Genomic DNA, 17,823 nt, shown 5'->3' with positions numbered 1-17,823 from the left:
CACCTCCACCCTATCCCCATAACCCAGTAACCCACCCAACACCAAGGGCAATTTTGGACACTAAGGGCAATTTATCATGGCCAATCCACCTAACCTGCAAATCTTTGGACTGTGGGAGGAAACCGGAGCACCCGGAGGAAACCCACGCACACATGGGGAGAACATGCAGACTCCACACAGTGACCCAAGCCGGAATCAAACCTGGGACCCTGGAGCTGTGAAGCAATTGTGCTATCCCCAATGCTACCGTGCTGCCCTGATCAAAGGTCACAGACGTGAATTTTTCCAGCATCTTCTGTAAATGCATTTAAGCACCGTTCATAATTTCAGGATGTTTCAAAATGTTTTACAGCCAAATAAGTACTTTCAAACACTTTTACAATGTAGGAAATGTGGCAGGCAGTTTGTGTACAGCAAACTGCACTGTATGTTCTATGAAAACAATGAAAAACCCCCATATGTGGTGAGATAGTGACCAGGATGTTTTTGTCTTTAAAGTGATTTTGATTCAAATGTCACAAGCCTGTCCCAGAATTCAGTTTAGATTATGACTGATCTGTACCTCGACTTGCTTTTGCTCCATTTCCTTTGAAACCCATACCTACCAGAGATCTTGCTTCTTAAACACGTTAAAGACCCTGCAGCCACAGTCTTTTGTTGGTGAAGTTCTGCATATCAAATATTTTTGAAAAAAGGCAGTCATCGATTTCACTCTGCAATGACCAATGCCCCATCCGTTGCATGCTATTTTTCTAACATCAGACCGACCATAACTCCTCCCTCCATTCAACAGTCTTTTCTACCACTTAACCCCCTCTTGAATAAGCCCATTACCACCACCCCATAATTTCTCCACTGCTGTTCTTCACCAAATAAGCTTGCCAACCATCCAACACCTCTCCGTGGATCGCAATCTCAACTACTGCACACTGCTCCAAACAAACAGTCATTTCACACCTAGGGGATTAATCTTTTTGAAATTGCACCCTGTCCCTCTGGCCCCTTCTACATACTCCTGGTCCAGCCCGTGAATCAATAATCACGCTGATCCATATTGACTTCTAAAATATTTACTTATTCAGCAAGCCCTTGAAATTGAATAGATATGTACCTTTCCATGGCAGCTGATAATAGAGGAGACAGGCAAAACGGGTTTAGTGATAGGTTGTATTTCAGCACATCGCCAGTCATGTGCCCTCCTTTATTATAACCAAATAGAACTACAAATAATTGTATTACATCAAGGTTTATCATTTTTTATAAAAAGAGGTTGCAATCATGTTACCAGTGATTACTGAACTAAAAAGTATACAGAGGAAATAGTCTGCAAATACATTTTTGCAAGCAATAGTTAATTTAATTAAATGTGGAACCAAAAACCTACATTAAAGCATGAAGCAATGGGAAAGGAGGGTCTAGCCAGAAAAATTGGAATTAGAAAATAACTTCAGAATAATTCCTTAAAATTTAACATTCTAAGTACTGTCTATGAGGCAGGAGGGTAATATACAAATTTTACAAACGGGGGTGATAGCAGGTTGCTTGTGGGTTATGTAGGTGGGTAACATGACACAAATAGCAGAGGGAGATGAGGAAACAATTAAAGTGTGCCCATTCCAGAGACTTCAGATGTTAGCCTAGAAGAGGGGAGAAACAAAAACACAATTTGATCAATAAAAATTCTGAATCAGCTTCAATTACAGATATCTTTTCATCATAGAAACAATAAATTCAGCCCAACAGATATATGCCTGTCTTTATGTTTCACACAAGCATTCTCTTGCCTCACTTCATCTTACCCTATCAGCATATCCTCCTGAGTCTGTCTCCTCCACAAACCTATCTAACTTTCACTTAAATGCTTCTGTGTTATTCTTGTGGTAAAGTCCAAGTGAAACAAGAGAAAATTGTGCTTAAAGGCATAACATTCACTTCCTCAAGCTGAGCAAGTGACAATAATTCTACAGACTATTTCCTATAGATCTGATATTAGGAATAGTGCCAGACCCTGAACCTTTTAGCAAACTCCCCCTGGAGTACAGTCTTCTGTTATACCCACGGATGTAGTTTTAACATACTGGTCAAAATGAACAGATGTACATTTGGCTAAATGCCTGTTAAATACCTGCTCTGCATTGATTTCTCTCATCAAGCTGTCAGATAACTATCATGAAATAAAATATTTGCTTCTCTATTCACCCTTGGGAGCAGCAACCAAGTGAGTAAGCAACAATAACCCTCAAGTTGAGCAAGGAAAGGGAACATGCTTTTCAGGTTTCCAAGTCCATACTCAAATAGTTTTCTCTTTGCAACAATCTTCTTAAAAACAGTTTTATTCCCCCCCCTTTTAGTCATCACTGTTAGCAGAGGGTGGAGGAAATTAATTCCATGCCACCCAACTCCTCTAAAGTTGGCTGCCAGAGAGTTGAATCACTGGAACTTAACAATTCTAATCCCCAACCCCACTAGTCTCATGTTATGTCCCCTCCTAAGACCAGCATTGGAAACATCACTTTAACTATGATTTAATGGATTACCAGTAACATGTGGGGTACTGATTTACATAGGTTCCTTATGAGTGCTGCCCGCGTCAGAATCGTCCGTACTCACTGTTTAACGCGTTCACTTTCGGGAATGAAGCATTAAATTCAGCACACCAATGTGGCTCCATGTGCATGTTCCTCGCCACTTCCAACAGTGGTTAGCGTTGAAGACACATGTTCTTCCTCTCTTTTAATGTTTTTAAAGTTAAAAGGGCTAAATGAGTAGACTGACTTAGCTAGATAGAATCCTATAGTGCAATACCATTCCTATAAGGCACATCATTCTATCTCTACTGAATGTGGACGCCAAACAGCAGGCTAAGATACTGGCCACAAGGATAGAGGACTGTGTCCCGGGGGTGAGAGGGGAAGACCAGACGGGATTTGTAAAGGGCAGGCAACGCAAGGCCAATGTTCGAAGGCTTTTGAATGTTATTATGATGCCCTCAGAAGGAGGGGAGGTGGAGGTAGCGATGGATGTGGAGAAGGCTTTTGATCGGGTGGAGTGGAATTACCTGTGGGAGGTGCTAGGAAGGTTTGGGGAGGGCTTTAGTGACTGGGTGCGGTTGCTCTATCAGGCACCAATAGCGAGTGTGCGTACGAACCAGCTGAGGTCGGGGGACTTTAAACTACACCAGGGGATGAGGCAAGGTTGTCACCTCTCCCTGTTACTGTTGGCTCTGGCCATAGAGCCATTGGCCATGGCGTCAAGAGCCTGTAGGAACCGGAAAGGGCTGGTTCCAGGGGAGGGCGGGGGCGCAGATGACCTGCTCTTGTATATTTCAAACCCGTTGGAGGGGCTGGGGGGGGGGAGTAATGCGAATCCTGGGGGAATTTGGCAATTTTTCAGGGTATAAATTGAACATGGGGAAAAGTGAGATGTTCGCGATCCAGGCAAGAGGACAGAAGAGACTGGGAGAGCTGCCGCTTAGAATGGTAGGGAAGAGTTTTCCGTATCTGGGAATCAAGGTGGCCCGGGAATGGGAAGCACTGCACAAGTTAAACCTATCCCAGCTGGTAGAACAAATGGCAGGGGACTTTAAGAGATGGGACATGCTCCCGCTATCACTGGCGGGGAGGGTACAGACCGTGAAAATGGGCGGCTAATATAGCCATGATTAGGAAGTGGGAGAGGGGTCAGTATGGGAGCGGATGGAGGCGGTGTCATTCCAAGACGCCAGTTTGGGAACAGTGATAATGGCATCCCTTCCGTTCTCGCCGGCCCGATACTCCACAAGTCCGGTGGTGGTGGCGGCTCTGAGAATCTGGTGGCAATGGAGAAGATATAAGAGAGTGGAGGGAGCATCTGTTTGGACCCCGATTTATAATAATCATCGGTTTGTACCGGGTAGACTAGATGGTGGGTTCCAGAGATGGCAAAGGGCAGGAATTAGAAGGATGGGGGATCTATTTATAGATGGGAGATTTCCCAGATTGAAAGCCTTGGGAGGATAAATTTGAATTGCCAGCAGGGCACAGGTTTAGGTTGTTTGCTGGTGCGAGACTTCCCGAGAAAGCAGGGTGCCAGCCTTTTCGCTGCTGCCGTCACGGCAGATACAGGATAGAGTAGTCTCCAGTACCTGGGTGGGAGAGGGGAAGGTTTCAGATATTTACCAGGAGCTTTCGGAGCTGGAGGAAACTCCGGAGGAGCTCAAGGGCAAGTGGGAGGATGAGCTTGGAGGAGAGGTAGATGCGGGTCTATGGGCGGACGCCATAAGCAGGGTTAATACATCCTCATCATGTGCCAGGCTTAGCCTGATGAAATTTAAGGTCGTCCACCGGGCTCACATGACAGCGGCTAGGATGAGCAAGTTTTTCAGGGTAGAGGATAGGTGTGCGAGGTGCGCGGGAAGCCCAGCAAGTCATGTTCACATGTTTTTGGCATGCCTGAAGCTTAGAGGCTTTTGCTAAGGCAATGTCCATGGTGCTAAAAACATGGGTGGTGCCGAGTCCGGAGGTAGCGATCTTTGGAGTGTTGGAAGAGCCAGGAGTTCAGGGGGCAAAAGAGGCTGACCTCTTCACGGCTGGTAGCCAGAGACAGATCTTGTTAACGTGGAGGGACTCGAGGCCAGAGAGACCTGGGTTAGTGGCATGGCTGGGTTTCTCAGTCTCGAGAAAATAAAGTTCGCCCTAAGAGGGTCAATGGTCGGGTTCACCCTGAGGTGGCAGCCGTTCGTCAACTTTCTCGAGGAAAATTAAAATGTCAGCAGATGCAGTATTCCGGGGTGGGGTAAAGGGGGCCGGATTATTGTTTTATGGTTGGGGTGTGTGAAGATTGGGAGGGGGGGGAGCAAATGTGTTAATGTTATTTTTATAAAAATTTTCAAATACCGTATTAAAAATATTTTTTTTTAAATAAAAAAAGGCACATCATTCTAGCATGTTAAAGCACTCAATCTATTTCAGTTCTCAGCAATATGACGATTATGTCCTCGAACTCATGCACTGTGTCAATGAAACAAAGATGAAACTCAATTTGGTAATTTAGATCTTTCCGAATCAATATCAAGTTACTTGATTTCAGATTAGAACTACTGCTCCCTTAGTTCCAGATAGTGTTAATGCTGCTGCCATTTCAGCTACCTCTACACCCATCTGCTGTTTCTTCAGTTGCCCCATTACAATGTCGTTTTGCCTTGCACCATCATGAACAACATTATAACTGAGGCAATATGGTTCTCGACCTACAATACACACGTAGTTTCAGCAAGGTTTACCCAAGGACCTGAACAGTATTATTGTACAAAATCTACATTGAACTTAGTTTGGTCCTTTAGAGAGAATGGTGATCGAACAAGCAGTTTGAGACCAACAAGCAGCACACTTCCATACATTAAAGTCTCAAAGCGCTTGTGGCAAGGAAAATAGTCAATCCTGACTCGGAAGTTAAAGCACAGACAAAATCAAAACACAAAGCTTTTAATAAGGAGGAGCAAAATGTCAAGGGAGAAGAAAATGGTAAGGAAGGAAGTTCGAGGGAGGAAATGGATAGTGGTTAAACAAATGGCCAGTGAGGGAGCGAGGACAAGGAAAGACCTGTTGTTGCAGGAGAATAAGTATCCACACATTGGGTTGTAAATTGGGGAAAAATCATGCCAAAGCAGGATTGACTGTGATTTCTTGGAAAGAACTACTGCTTTATCCCACACTTTTGCCTTTACCCATAATGCTTAACTTCAGCATTCTTTTAAATGCATGCTGCTTCCACACCTGTTCATTGTCGGCCACCCCAAGTCCAACTACCCTCTGCAGAAAGACACACTTTTAGCCTCTTTGTTCTTTTGGTGTTCATTTTAAATTCATGACCTATAGTTACTGACTCACGAATCACTAGAAATTGTTTTACCCATTTACCTCATCATAATTTAACTCCTCTGTCAGCTCTCCTCATTAACCATTTATGAAAAGCACCAGTTTCTCTTGCGTCTCATAACTGAAGTCTTATTCCTTGATGTCATCTTACTGAAATTTAATCCATCCCTCTCCTGAAGTAGGGTTCCCAATATGCTAACTGCAGCCTAGCCATTACTTGTTCAGGTTGAGCATTGCTTCCGTGTTTATACCTTTTTAAAAAATAAATAAATTTAGAGTATCCAATTCTTTTTTTCTCACTAAGGGGCAATTTAGAGTGGCCAATTCATCTACCCTGCATATCTTTTTGGGTTGTGGCGGTGAGACCCACGCAGATATGGGGAGAATGTGCAAACTCCACACGGACAGTGACCCGGCTGGGATCGAACCCGGATCCTCAGTGCCGTGAGGCAGCAGTGCTAACCAATGCGCCACCGTGCTGCCCTCTGTGTTCGTACCCAAGGCCTGCATTTATAAAATCAACGAGTTCACATGTTGCTTACGTTTTATAAAAACACATTTTCAACTTGTCTTTGCCAACTGCATTTCCAAGCCAATAGATTTCTCTTCCCAATTTAAAATGTTACCATATAGTTATTAGTTTTTCTTCTCATTCTTCCTCCCAATGAGTCATTTTTTCCACACGTACCATCTGACATCAACCTGACCAAGTAATCTAGTTACTCTCTTGCAAGTCGCAGACAGTGACTTTACATAGTGCTCCCAATTTTGGTGTTATATACAAATGTTGGCACTACGCCCCCATATCTAAATTTAGAGCATGATCCCAATACTGATCAAGGATACTACTGATGATACTCAGTTAGTTCAAGAAACTGATTAACTCCGATTCCCTTTTAACAAAGTTTCTACTCATGCTGCTACATTCACTGGTTTCATTAATTCATTAGTTACACTAAAATAATTTTTGCGAATTAAACTTGTATGATTTCCCCCCCCCCCACCCCCAAATAAATTTTCAGCCTGTAAAAGTTACAGTTGATGTTCCAATTTGCAATGATGGTAGCTTTGTAGAAAACTACATTTAGCCCATGAATAGGTTACGGTAAATAGAATAGTAACATTCTACCAATGTGAACCACTAAAAGTTTACAGCAGTGAGGAACACTATCTGCTTCCTGGAAAATTGTGAAACTGCTTAGGATAGTAGACAAAAAAAACTTTGTTGCTTTGCATTTCACTGCCACATTGGCATGGCTGCGTGTTGACTACGTCTGGCTGGTTAACAAAGAACAAAGAAAAGTACAGCACAGGAACAGGCCCTTTGGCCCTCCAAGCCCGTGTCAACCATGCTGCCCGACTAAACGACAATCTTCTACACTTCATGGGTCCGTATCCCTCTATTCCCATCCTATTCAAGCATTTGGCAAGATGCCCCTTAAATATCACTATCGTCCCTGCTTCCACCATCTCCTCCGGCAGCGAGTTCCAGCACCCACTATCCTCTGTGTAAAAAAAACTTGCCTCGTACATCTACTCTAAACCTTTCCCCTCGCACCTTAAATCTAGGCCCCCTAGTAATTGACCCCTCTACCCTGGGGAAAAGCCTCTGACGATCCACTCTGTCTATGCCCCTCATAATTTTGTAGACCCTCAACCGCCATCCTTCCAGTGAGAACAAACCAAGTTTATTCAACCTCTCCTCATAGCTAATGCCCTCCATACCAGGCAACATCCTGGTAAATCTCTTCTGCACCCTCTCTAACGCCTCCACATCCTTCTGGTAGTGTGGCGACCAGAATTGAACACTATACTCCAAGTGTGGCCTAACTGAGGTTCTATACAGCTGCAACATGACTTGCCAATTTTTATACTCAATGCCCCGGCCAATGAAGGCAAGCATGCCGTATGCCTTCTTGACTACCTTCTCCACCTGTGTTGCCCCTTTCAGTGACCTGTGGACCTGTACACCTAGATCTCTCTGACTGTCAATACTCTTGAGGGTTCTACCATTCACTGTATATTCCCTACCTGCATTAGACCTTCCAAAATGCATTACCTCACATTTGTGCGGATTAAACCCCATCTGCCATCTCTCCGCCCAAGTCTCCAAACGATCTAAATCCTGCTGTATCCTCTGACAGTCCTCATCGCTATCCGCAATTCCACCAATCTTTGTGTCATCTGCAAACTTACTCATCAGACCAGTTACATTTTCCTCCAAATCATTTATATATACTACGAACAGCAAAGGTCCCAGCACTGATCCCTGTGGAACACCACTAGTCACAGCCCTCCAATTAGAAAAGCACCCTTCCATTGCTATTCTCTGCCTTCTATGACCTAGCCAGTTCTGTATCCACCTTGCCAGCTCACCCCATATCCTGTGTGACTTCACCTTTTGTACTAGTCTACCATGAGGGACCTTGTCAAAGGCCTTACTGAAGTCCATATAGACAACATCCACTGCCCTACCTGCATCAGTCATCTTTGTGACCTCTTCGAAAAAGTCTATCAAGTTAGTGAGACACGACCTCCCCTTCACAAAACCATGCTGCCTCTCACCAATACATCCATTTGCTTCCAAATGAGAGTAGATCCTGTCTTGAAAAATTCCCTCCAGTAATTTCCCTACCACTGACGCAAGGTTCACCGGCCTGTAGTTCCCTGGATTATCCTTGCTACCCTTCTTAAACAAAGGGGCAACATTGACATCACCTGAAGACAGTGAGGATCCAAAGATTTTTGTCAAGGCCTCAGCAATTTCCTCTCTAGCCTCCTTCAGTATTCTGAGGTAGATCCCATCAGGCCCTGGGAACTTGTCTATCTTAATATTTTTCAAGACGCCCAACACCTCGTCTTTTTGGATCTCAATGTGACCCAGGCTATCTACACACCCTTCTCCAGACTCAACATCCACCGATTCCTTCTCTTTGGTGAATACTGATGCAAAGTATTCATTTAGTACCTCGCCCATTTCCTCTGGCTCCACACATAGATTCCATTGCCTATCCTTCAGTAGGCCAACCCTTTCCCTGGCTACCCTCTTGCTTTTTATGTACGTGTAAAAAGCCATGGGATTTTCCTTAACCCTATTTGCCAATGACTTTTCGTGGCCCCTTCTAGCCCTCCTGACTCCTTGGTTAAGTTCCTTCCTACTTTCCTTATATTCCACACAGGCTTCGTCTGTTCCCAGCCTTCTAGCCCTGACAAATGCCACCCTTTTCTTTTTGATGAGGCCTACAATATCTATCTTAATGCATGGCTTCTGTGCAGAATTGTAGTTTCATGGCATCATCTTCTAACTAAGTGCTTGATTTGTTTGCTACTGACATTGGATTGGAGGTGTTGGAGACAATCTTTAATGTTTCAACTTTCTTTCCTGAATCGTACATTAACAAGCTCTACTGCCATACTGTAAGGAATCTGCAATATTTGCAGTCAATAAAGCTTCTGTATGATAATGGCACTTTGTTTTAATCCGAAGTAGGAGTGCTCCTGAAAATTAGCACCCACGATGCTAAAAATTGCAAACTGTTTTGTTGTGTAAAATGTATGCAAGCATATTCTATATTAATAACATTTAAAAGGCATTTGAACAGATACATGGATAGGAAAGGTTTACAGGGATATGGGTCAAATGCAGGCAAATGAGGTTAGCTTAGTTGGGCTTTTTGGTTGGCATGGACCAGTTTCAGGCGAAAGGCCTGGGTCTCCGTGCTGCAGATTCTACAATTCTATGATTCACAGATACAAAATCACTTGCCCTGACAGCATCCCTTTTGTGTAAATGATCAGATTGAGCAAATTCAATATTTATTACTTGCCATTATAAATAATGTCTGCAATTTTACCTACGCATTGGAGTAGATACTATTTCCTTGTTCTAACTTAGGAAATCAATCTCAGAATTGTGACAACTGCTATTATAGTACCATCAAGGGGTGCAGCAACATCAGGCAATACTTGAATCTAATAAATTCATTACTAACTCATCACCTCTCTTCCTTCCCTGTGGTTTCCAATTGCCTCTCGCCTACGCGATATGCATTCCAGTCTTCCTCCCATCTTAAGATTGGAAAAGATACAAGTAATTTTACTGGTTCACAGCAGGGATAGTGTGTGAAATAAGAGGCAAATTTGGAAGAATATAAAAAACATCTGCCCTTCGGGCATGAGCTGGATATTCATAACAGCAAGCTCTCAATTACAGCAGTTTTACTCGTTGAGAGTGATATTTGCCTTTATAATTGCATAATCTTTCTCTCTAGTGCCAATAGAGGTTCTGTATTAATCCCGATTGATGATCATCCCCACAACCCCAAACAGTGGTAGTCCAACTTCTCTTACCTTGCATTAATGAGGTACTGTGCAAGGCTTATGTTGGCAGGGGATCCAGTAATAGTAATCTGGCGTTCCGTTGAGCCTTCTGCTGCATTAGCTATTTTAATTTGCGCCCCAGACATTTGTCTTATCTCATTGATTTTGCTGCCTTGTCTGCCGATTATACATCCTATTAGCTAGAAAGAAAGTTTTGGGAAAAAAAATGGAAGTCAAACAACCAACCAATTGGTAGAGAGTGCAACATTGAATTCAGACTGAAGATGCAAGACCAGGAACAGGCAGAAGTAAAGGCATTTCAGTCCATTAAAAAACTTTACTTGTTACTTATATTTATGTTAAAGATAGTTACTGGCCATTTGCCCCCTCCTTGGCAACCAAACCCACATCTCACTTCATGTATACTTGATAAAAAGGCCCATTTCTTCTTCAAACACTTCAACCAAGTACAGGCTCACTACGCTTAGTTGTAAGTTTTTCCAAAAATTCTAATATGTAGCAGCTATTCCCAAATTGCATTTAGCTTGCCTATCCGCCTTTAAAACAGAGCTATTTGGAAAAGCAGGCAATTAAAACACCAGATTGTTTTAAGTTGAGAAAATGGGCGATGACTATGATTCCCCGTGTTCATAACACTGAATGACTTAAGGTACTTGTTAATGAGGACATTTAGATGAAACGTTCTGATGACTTGCACTGTTCTATTTGATGAAATTTCATAGCAGCAACCAGCCAGTTACATCACACAGAGGCTGGCGTGGAGATTGCTCACGGATCCGGGTTTTTGTGTGAGGATGGCAGGGTGATTGACGATTGTGTGGGGTTCAATAAAAATGGGGAGGTCTTGCCGTCGGTGGCATGGAGGCACTGAAGACGGTGGTAAGGGGCGAGACCACCTTGTTTTAAGGCGCAAGTGGATAGGGAGACAAGAGAGTGGCGGCAGCGGCTGGTACACAAAACTTTGGAATTGGATGGGAAGTCTGAGAAGATTCCACTCCTGAACCTTTGGCTAGTAGAAAGGAACTTCAGACGCAGTTTGTTCTTTTGTCTACAGGGAAAGCAGTGCGCCAGGTGAGGCAGTTGAAGGGTATGGTGTACGAGTGCGGGGAAAAAGGTCAGCCGCTTGCGGGTGGGACAGCTCCGCCGGCAGGTGGCGTCCTGGGAGATTGTTCAGGTTCGGGACAGGGTGAGGGGGCTGGTGGTTGCGCCGGAGCAGGTGAATAGGGCATTTGAGGAGTTTTGTAAGAGGTTGTATAGGTCAGAGACCCCAGGGGATGAGTCGGATATGAGGGAGGTTTTGGAGAGGCTGGTGTGCCCCACCATAGGAAAGGAAGATAGGGCATGTCTGCAGGAGTCAGTGGGGATTGTGGAGGTTCAGACGGATGTAGGGAAGATGAAAGCGGGTAAAGCACCCTGGCCGATGGGTTCCTGGTGGGGTTTTATAAGAAGTTTTTTGATAGGCTAGCCCTGCTGTTGGTGGAGCTCTTTGAGAACGCGGTGGCTAGGGGCTTGCCGCCGAAGACGATGAGACAGGCATCTATTTCGCTGTTGTCAAAAAAGGATAAGGACCTGGTGGAGTTTGGGTCGTATCGGCCAATATCTCTGTTGAATGTGGATGCCAAGATTCTTGCCAAAGTGTTGGTGCTTAGGTTAGAGGAGTGCCTTCTGCAAGTGGTCAGGGAGGATTAGACGGGGTTTGTAAATTGTAGGCAGTTGTCCTTGAATCTGCGGCGCTTATTAAACGTCCCGTCAGATGGGGTGGGGGGAGCACGAGATGGTGGTGATGGTGGCACTGGATGTGGAGAAGGCGGTGATTGAGTAGAACGAGTAGAGTGGAATTATTTGTTTGCAGTGTTGGAACAGTTTGGGATTGGGTCTAAGTTTGTGGTGTGGCTCATATTGTTGTACAAGGAACTGAAAGCGAGTGTATGTATGAATGAATGAGGCGAACTCGGGATATTTTTAGCTATATTGGGGAATGAGGCAGGGGTGTCACATGTATCTCTCCCCTTCCCCATTTAGTTTGCACTGATGATAGAGCCCTTGCATTGAGGATCTTGGATTAAGTGGAGGGGGAATAGGAAGGGGGGTTGGGGGTGTAGAGCATAAGATGTCCCCGCAATGACGACCGTCTGTTGTATATTTCCAACCCAGTTCTAATGATGGGGGATATAGTGGAGCTGTTTAAGCGATTTGGGGCTATAAACTGAATTTGGAGAAAAACAAGTGCTTTTTGGTCTTCCCGCCGACAGTCAGGGGGATTGGCTCTGCCATCCGGGTCCTTCGCTGGCTGCATCGTCCCCATTTATTTAGGGATGTTGCTCATACAATCTAAGATGGAGTATTGAAGCCTATGCAAACACTCACTGCTGATGGCATTACAGATCACGTGATGCTGCACAAACAGGGATGTATTCTCAGACACATAACAGCCTTCCTCCTTTACGGTGGCACAGTGGTTAGCACTGCTGCCTCAGTGAACCCAGGGACCTGGGTTTGATTCCGACCTCCAGTGGTTGTCGGTGTGGAATTTTCACTTTCTCCCCGTGTTTGCGTGGGTTTCCTCCAGATGCTCCGCTTTCCTCCCACAGTTCAAAGATGTGCAGGTTAGGTGAATTGGCCATGTTAAATTGTCCCTCTGTCCAAAGATGTGCAGGTTATGTGGGATTACAAGGATAGGGCGGTTAGTGAGCCGAGGTAGGGTCAGTGCTGAATGGCCAAATGGCTTCCTTCTGCACTGTAGGGATTCTATGGGTTCTTTAGTGCAATGACAACTACTTAACATTTTACAACAGACCCACTTATGCATTCTCTCTATACGCATATCGACAACTCAATAAGACAGTCTCTCAGGTGGACGTCTATTCCTTTTAGGTTACATTCAATGTTCTGGAACCTGTCTAGGAGTCCCTGGAAGTGTCCTCTTTTCCTTCAGTAGGTGGTACTTCCTGGGAAGGTCCATCTCTATAGGTATTGAGAACTCTTCAGAAACAAAATCTGAACCGGTCTCTGCACCTGGCCTCTTTGCTGAAGTATCGCTGTCTACGTAATCCAAAGGAATCAAGTCTTGAGAAGTATCCGCAATTTCACTTCATGAAGCTAGTAGTTGGTCAGCATTACGTCGCCAAACTCTTTCATCATGTCTGTATGGTATATGAACAGTAGCATTGCTGGTGAACTCTGTTGCATGTGCGCTGTTGCGATAAGACATTAAGAATTTGTTTACTCTTCTTGCCAATGTACCGTGGTCCTTTTGATGTCATGATGGAATGTTTCAGAGACTGTACAAATCGTTCTGCCAATCCATTTGTTGCAGGATAGCACAGAGTAGACTTTATGAACTGTATACCATTCCCTCTGAAGTAGTCCTCAAACTCCTTCGAAGAGAACGGGGCAGCGCGGTAGCATTGTGGATAGCACAATTGCTTCACAGCTCCAGGGTCCCAGGTTCGATTCCGGCTTGGGTCACTCTCTGTGCGGAGTCTGCACATCCTCCCCGTGTGTGCGTGGGTTTCCTCCGGGTGCTCCGGTTTCTCCTCTCAGTCCAAAGATGTGCGGGTTAGGTGGATTGGCCATGATAAATTGCCATTAGTGACCAAAATTGCCCTTAGTGTTGGGTGGGGTTACGGGGATAGGGTGGAGGTGTTGACCTTGGGTAGGGTGCTCTTTCCAAGAGCCGGTGCAGACTCGATGGGCCGAATGGCCTCCTTCTGCACTGTAAATTCTATGTATCTATATTACCACTTACAACCTGCTCCAGTGGACAAACGTTTCAAATATTTTGTCTAGCTTCTCAATGGTTTATTCAGTTGACGTGGATTTCATGATGATTTCTGGCCATTTAGAATGTGCATTCACAATCACTAGGAAGATGAGATCCTCCACTGGACCAGCATAGTCTATATGTATTCTTTGCCATGGCTGTGTCGGCCATTGCCACAGATGTAATGGTTCCAGTGGTGGAGTATTCATTAGTTTTACACAGGACTGACATTACTCCATCTTTCTCTGCCCACCAAAATAACTATTTTCCAGGTCCTTTATCCTCATCATACCATGATGTCTCTCAGGCAGTTGGTCAAGGAGGCACCAAGGAATAATCATCGGTTCCCCATAATAAAACTCAGTTCTAAACTGTCAACTCAAGTCTTTGTGTGGTGCAAGGCTTGAGGTCTGGACTTTTACAATGGACATCTGACATTGTTTTCATAGAACATAGTGCAGAAGGAGACCATTCGGCCCATCGAGTCTGCACCAAACCACTTAAGCCCTCACCTTCCAGCCTATTCCCGTAACCCAATAACCCCTCCTAACCTTTTTGGACACTGAGGGCAATTTAGAATGGCCAATCTTTGGGAGGAAACCAGAGCACCCGAAGGAAACCCACACAGACACGGGAGAACGTGCAGACTCCGCACAGACAGTGACCCAGCGGGGAATTGAACCTGGGACACTGGCGCTGTGAAGCCACAGTGCTAGCCACTTGTGCTACCGTTTCTTTTTGGACCATGCCCATCACCTTCCCCATTACTGGATCAGTTCTGCTGTCCCTCGGTGCGTAGGTGAAGTTACAAGTACATTATCTATGCATGGGAAATACAGGATGTTGACAAAATGTTCTTCGGGTTCTTGTTTGTCTTGTAATGGCAATCTTAACAAAGCATCAATATTTCCATGTTGCTCTGAACAACGATATTGGATGTCGTATGCGTGTGCCGACTGTATCAAATACCATTTTTGTAGCCTACTAGCTGCTAAAGGAGGAATACCTTTATACTGCCCAAAGATTGTCAAGGGCCGATGATCCGTCAAGAGTAAAATGACATCCTTAAAAGGTAGTGATGGAACCTTACTACCCCAAAAATGATGCTCAAAGCCTTTTTTTTAAGCTGAGCGTAATTCGCTTCAGCCCAGTAGGAGCTTGTGAAGCAAATGCCATCAGTCGTTCCTCTCCCCACGTGATACCTTACCAGTAAGGATGTATTCTCTGATACATAACAGGTACACTCAACACAAGCCACAGCTAAGTGTCCTGGTTATATTTGTGTGCATTGAGCATAAGTGTACTTTAGGGTAAGGAAACAATTTTGGTCGTCTCTCAACATTGGGAGGAACCAACAGGTCTCGCTGTTCAGCCACCACCCATCTCAAGACACGCAGCCCCTTACTCGTAAAGTGCTGAGCAGCCATGGGCCATCTGCTTCAATGAGTGTTTGAAACTTAAGAGCTTCTCCTCAACAAAAGAAGATGCCAACTCCTTAATTGGCAAGCTAGAAGATCGGGGGCATATGCACAGGACTGGTAGAGACATGCGGCTGGTCAATAATACACACAAAGTAGCTATGATCCACATGGACTAAACCTTAGCAGAGACATCAACATCACACCCCTACAAGAGATGAGGCTTTCTGAGAATTGATCACAAAGAAAAACATTACACATTCATGTGGCAGGGGAAGAGTTCAGAGGAAACACATGAGCAGAGTGTTTAGGAACTCACCATTGGGAGAACATGGTCACTGAATAGATTCTACACACCAGAGAGCCTGTCTATCATGGGAGTGCTGGATTATCGAACCTACACTGGAAAAGCTATTGACTCACTTGCCATTGGAAAAGTTCCAGGTGCTGATGCTGTACGGTCTGAACTCATCCAAGTACTGCAAACCGACACTCCTGCAGCATTTGTACAAACCTCTCAGTTGCTGCAGGAGGGAGGGCATGTGTGATGCAAGGATTGTGACCCTGTTCAATAAAGGTGACCGCAGACAGTGATACTGACAACTGGAAGGCAGTCACTGGCAGCTGTGGTCTCTGGACACTGACTGTTTGGTGCTCCTAAACCACACGAGACAAGATTTAAAACAGAATTGATTCCAACCAAGGCTTAAACTACTGTCTCAAGAGACAAAACTGTAAGCTTGTAATTAGCAATGTGGTCAAAGAAATGAAGTGCCTGTCGCTCCAGCAGTGTCACAGTATCTTAAATTCTAGACACGATCCTACATGAAAATAAGTCAAATGTGCAAAAACGTCCGTAATTATTTAATCTTCATTGCACAAGCACACAGGAAATTGTTCAACGTGCTGCCTAATTGCCACTGTGACACTCATAGGGCAGCACAGTGGTTAGCACTGCTGCCTCAGTGCCAGGGATCTGGGTTCAATTCTGGCCTGTGTGACTGTCTGGGTGGAGTTTGCACTTTGTCTGCATGGGTTTCCTCTGGGTGCACTGGTTTCCTCCCACAGTCCAAAACTGTGCAGGTTAAGTAAATTGGCAATGCTAAATTTCCCCTTGGTGCCCAAAGATGTGCAGGTTAGGTGGGATTATGAGGTTACATGGAGGGGGCAGGAGAGTGGGCAAGGTAGAGTGCTCTTTCAGAGGGTCAGTGCCTACCTGATGGGCCGAATGGACTCCTTCTGTACTGTAGGAATTCCATGTGATATGCGTGAACTTAGAAACTGACATTTTTACTTTAAGATAAAAGATATATGGACAATAACAAACACATCTCTGGAAATTCATTAAAATGTAAATGTCAATCAGCACACGAAGCGGCGGGACGGATGTATCGCCGCATCAAAAAGAGCTGGACAGACAGGTGCCCTCTCCCCCGGGGCCAGAAGGGGGCTGGAATTGGAAGGTAGCCGTTACCGAGGTGCTGAGGGAGGAGCTGCAGGCAATCAAGGCAGAGGTGAAAGCAGACGCAGAGGCCGCAGTGCAGGCAATCAAGGTAGAGGTGAAAGCAGACGCAGAGGCCGCAGTACAGGCAGCAGTGGCCAGGGCCATATCAGGGGTGCAGCAGGCTCTGACCAGATTGGAGGAGAAAGTGGATGCCCAAGGGGAGAAACTGGAAGCCCAAGGGGAGAAACTGGAAGCCCATGAGGCAACCATTAAAGAGCTGGAGAAAGCAGCGACCGACATGAGCGACCGGGTCACGGCCCTGGAGAGGGAAGTGGCGAGACTGGGCGCAACACAGGGGAGCCTGAAGGGCAGGGTAGATGACCAGGAAAACAGCTTGAGAAGGCAAAATGTTAGGATAGTGGGCCTGCCAGAGGGGACCGAGGGTAGAAACCCCACAGCATACGTGGCTGCGATGCTGGGCAACTTAGTGGGGAGGAACACTTTCCCCACCCCACCGGAAATGGACAGAGCACATCGGTCGCTGCGCCCGAAGCCCAAGGCAGGGGAACAACCGAGAGCAGTCATAGCCAAACTGCACCGGTACCGGGATAGGGAGACAATCCTGCGCTGGGCCAAGGAAAATAGAGCCTGCAAATGGGAAGGGCATGCCATCCGAGTCTATGAGGATCTTGGAGCAGACATAACTAAGAGACGGGCTGAGTTCAACAGAGCGAAAGCAGCTTTCTACAGGAGCAAAGTGCGTTTTGGTATGCTGTACCCAGAGAAACTCTGGGTCACATACCAAAACAAGGAATATTTCTTTACAGCCCCTGCTGAGGCGAATAGGTTCGTCGAGGAGCACGGGCTGGAAAAACACCAGGGGAGTTAGGGACGAGGGGCCCCTGGCAAGGGGCAACGACACGCCGACAGGGGGGGGGCGAGGCAAAGCCAGCCCCCCCCCCCCCCCCCCCCCCCCCCCGGGGCAGGAACACCCAGAACAAA

The 17,823-nt window shown here is 45.5% G+C and overlaps 1 protein-coding gene across 37 annotated transcripts in view; it reads right to left on the bottom strand.

The window, feature by feature from the left end:
* Window positions 1-1,153: 1,153 nt before the first annotated feature.
* Window positions 1,154-17,823, bottom strand: part of pcbp3 (poly(rC) binding protein 3) — a 251,594-nt gene continuing 234,924 nt past the window's right edge. For 22 of the 37 annotated variants that reach the window (XM_038787803.1, XM_038787775.1, XM_038787718.1 and 19 more), the window contains 3 exons: window positions 10,206-10,375; window positions 9,855-9,923; window positions 1,154-1,637 (listed from right to left, as the gene is read on the bottom strand). In XM_038787803.1, coding sequence (XP_038643731.1) covers window positions 1,601-1,637; window positions 9,855-9,923; window positions 10,206-10,375 — 276 coding nt within the window. In that variant the 3' untranslated portion in view covers window positions 1,154-1,600. The remainder of the gene's footprint in view (window positions 1,638-9,854; window positions 9,924-10,205; window positions 10,376-17,823) is intronic. The other 15 variants (XM_038787747.1, XM_038787749.1, XM_038787829.1 and 12 more) reach the window with 3 other exon arrangements.

This window comes from Scyliorhinus canicula, chromosome 2, assembly GCF_902713615.1.
Source record: "Scyliorhinus canicula chromosome 2, sScyCan1.1, whole genome shotgun sequence".
In the NCBI taxonomy this organism is placed as follows: domain Eukaryota; kingdom Metazoa; phylum Chordata; class Chondrichthyes; order Carcharhiniformes; family Scyliorhinidae; genus Scyliorhinus; species Scyliorhinus canicula.
Note: the sequence above shows the minus strand (reverse complement) of the source record. Positions and strands in the feature narration are given on the sequence as shown.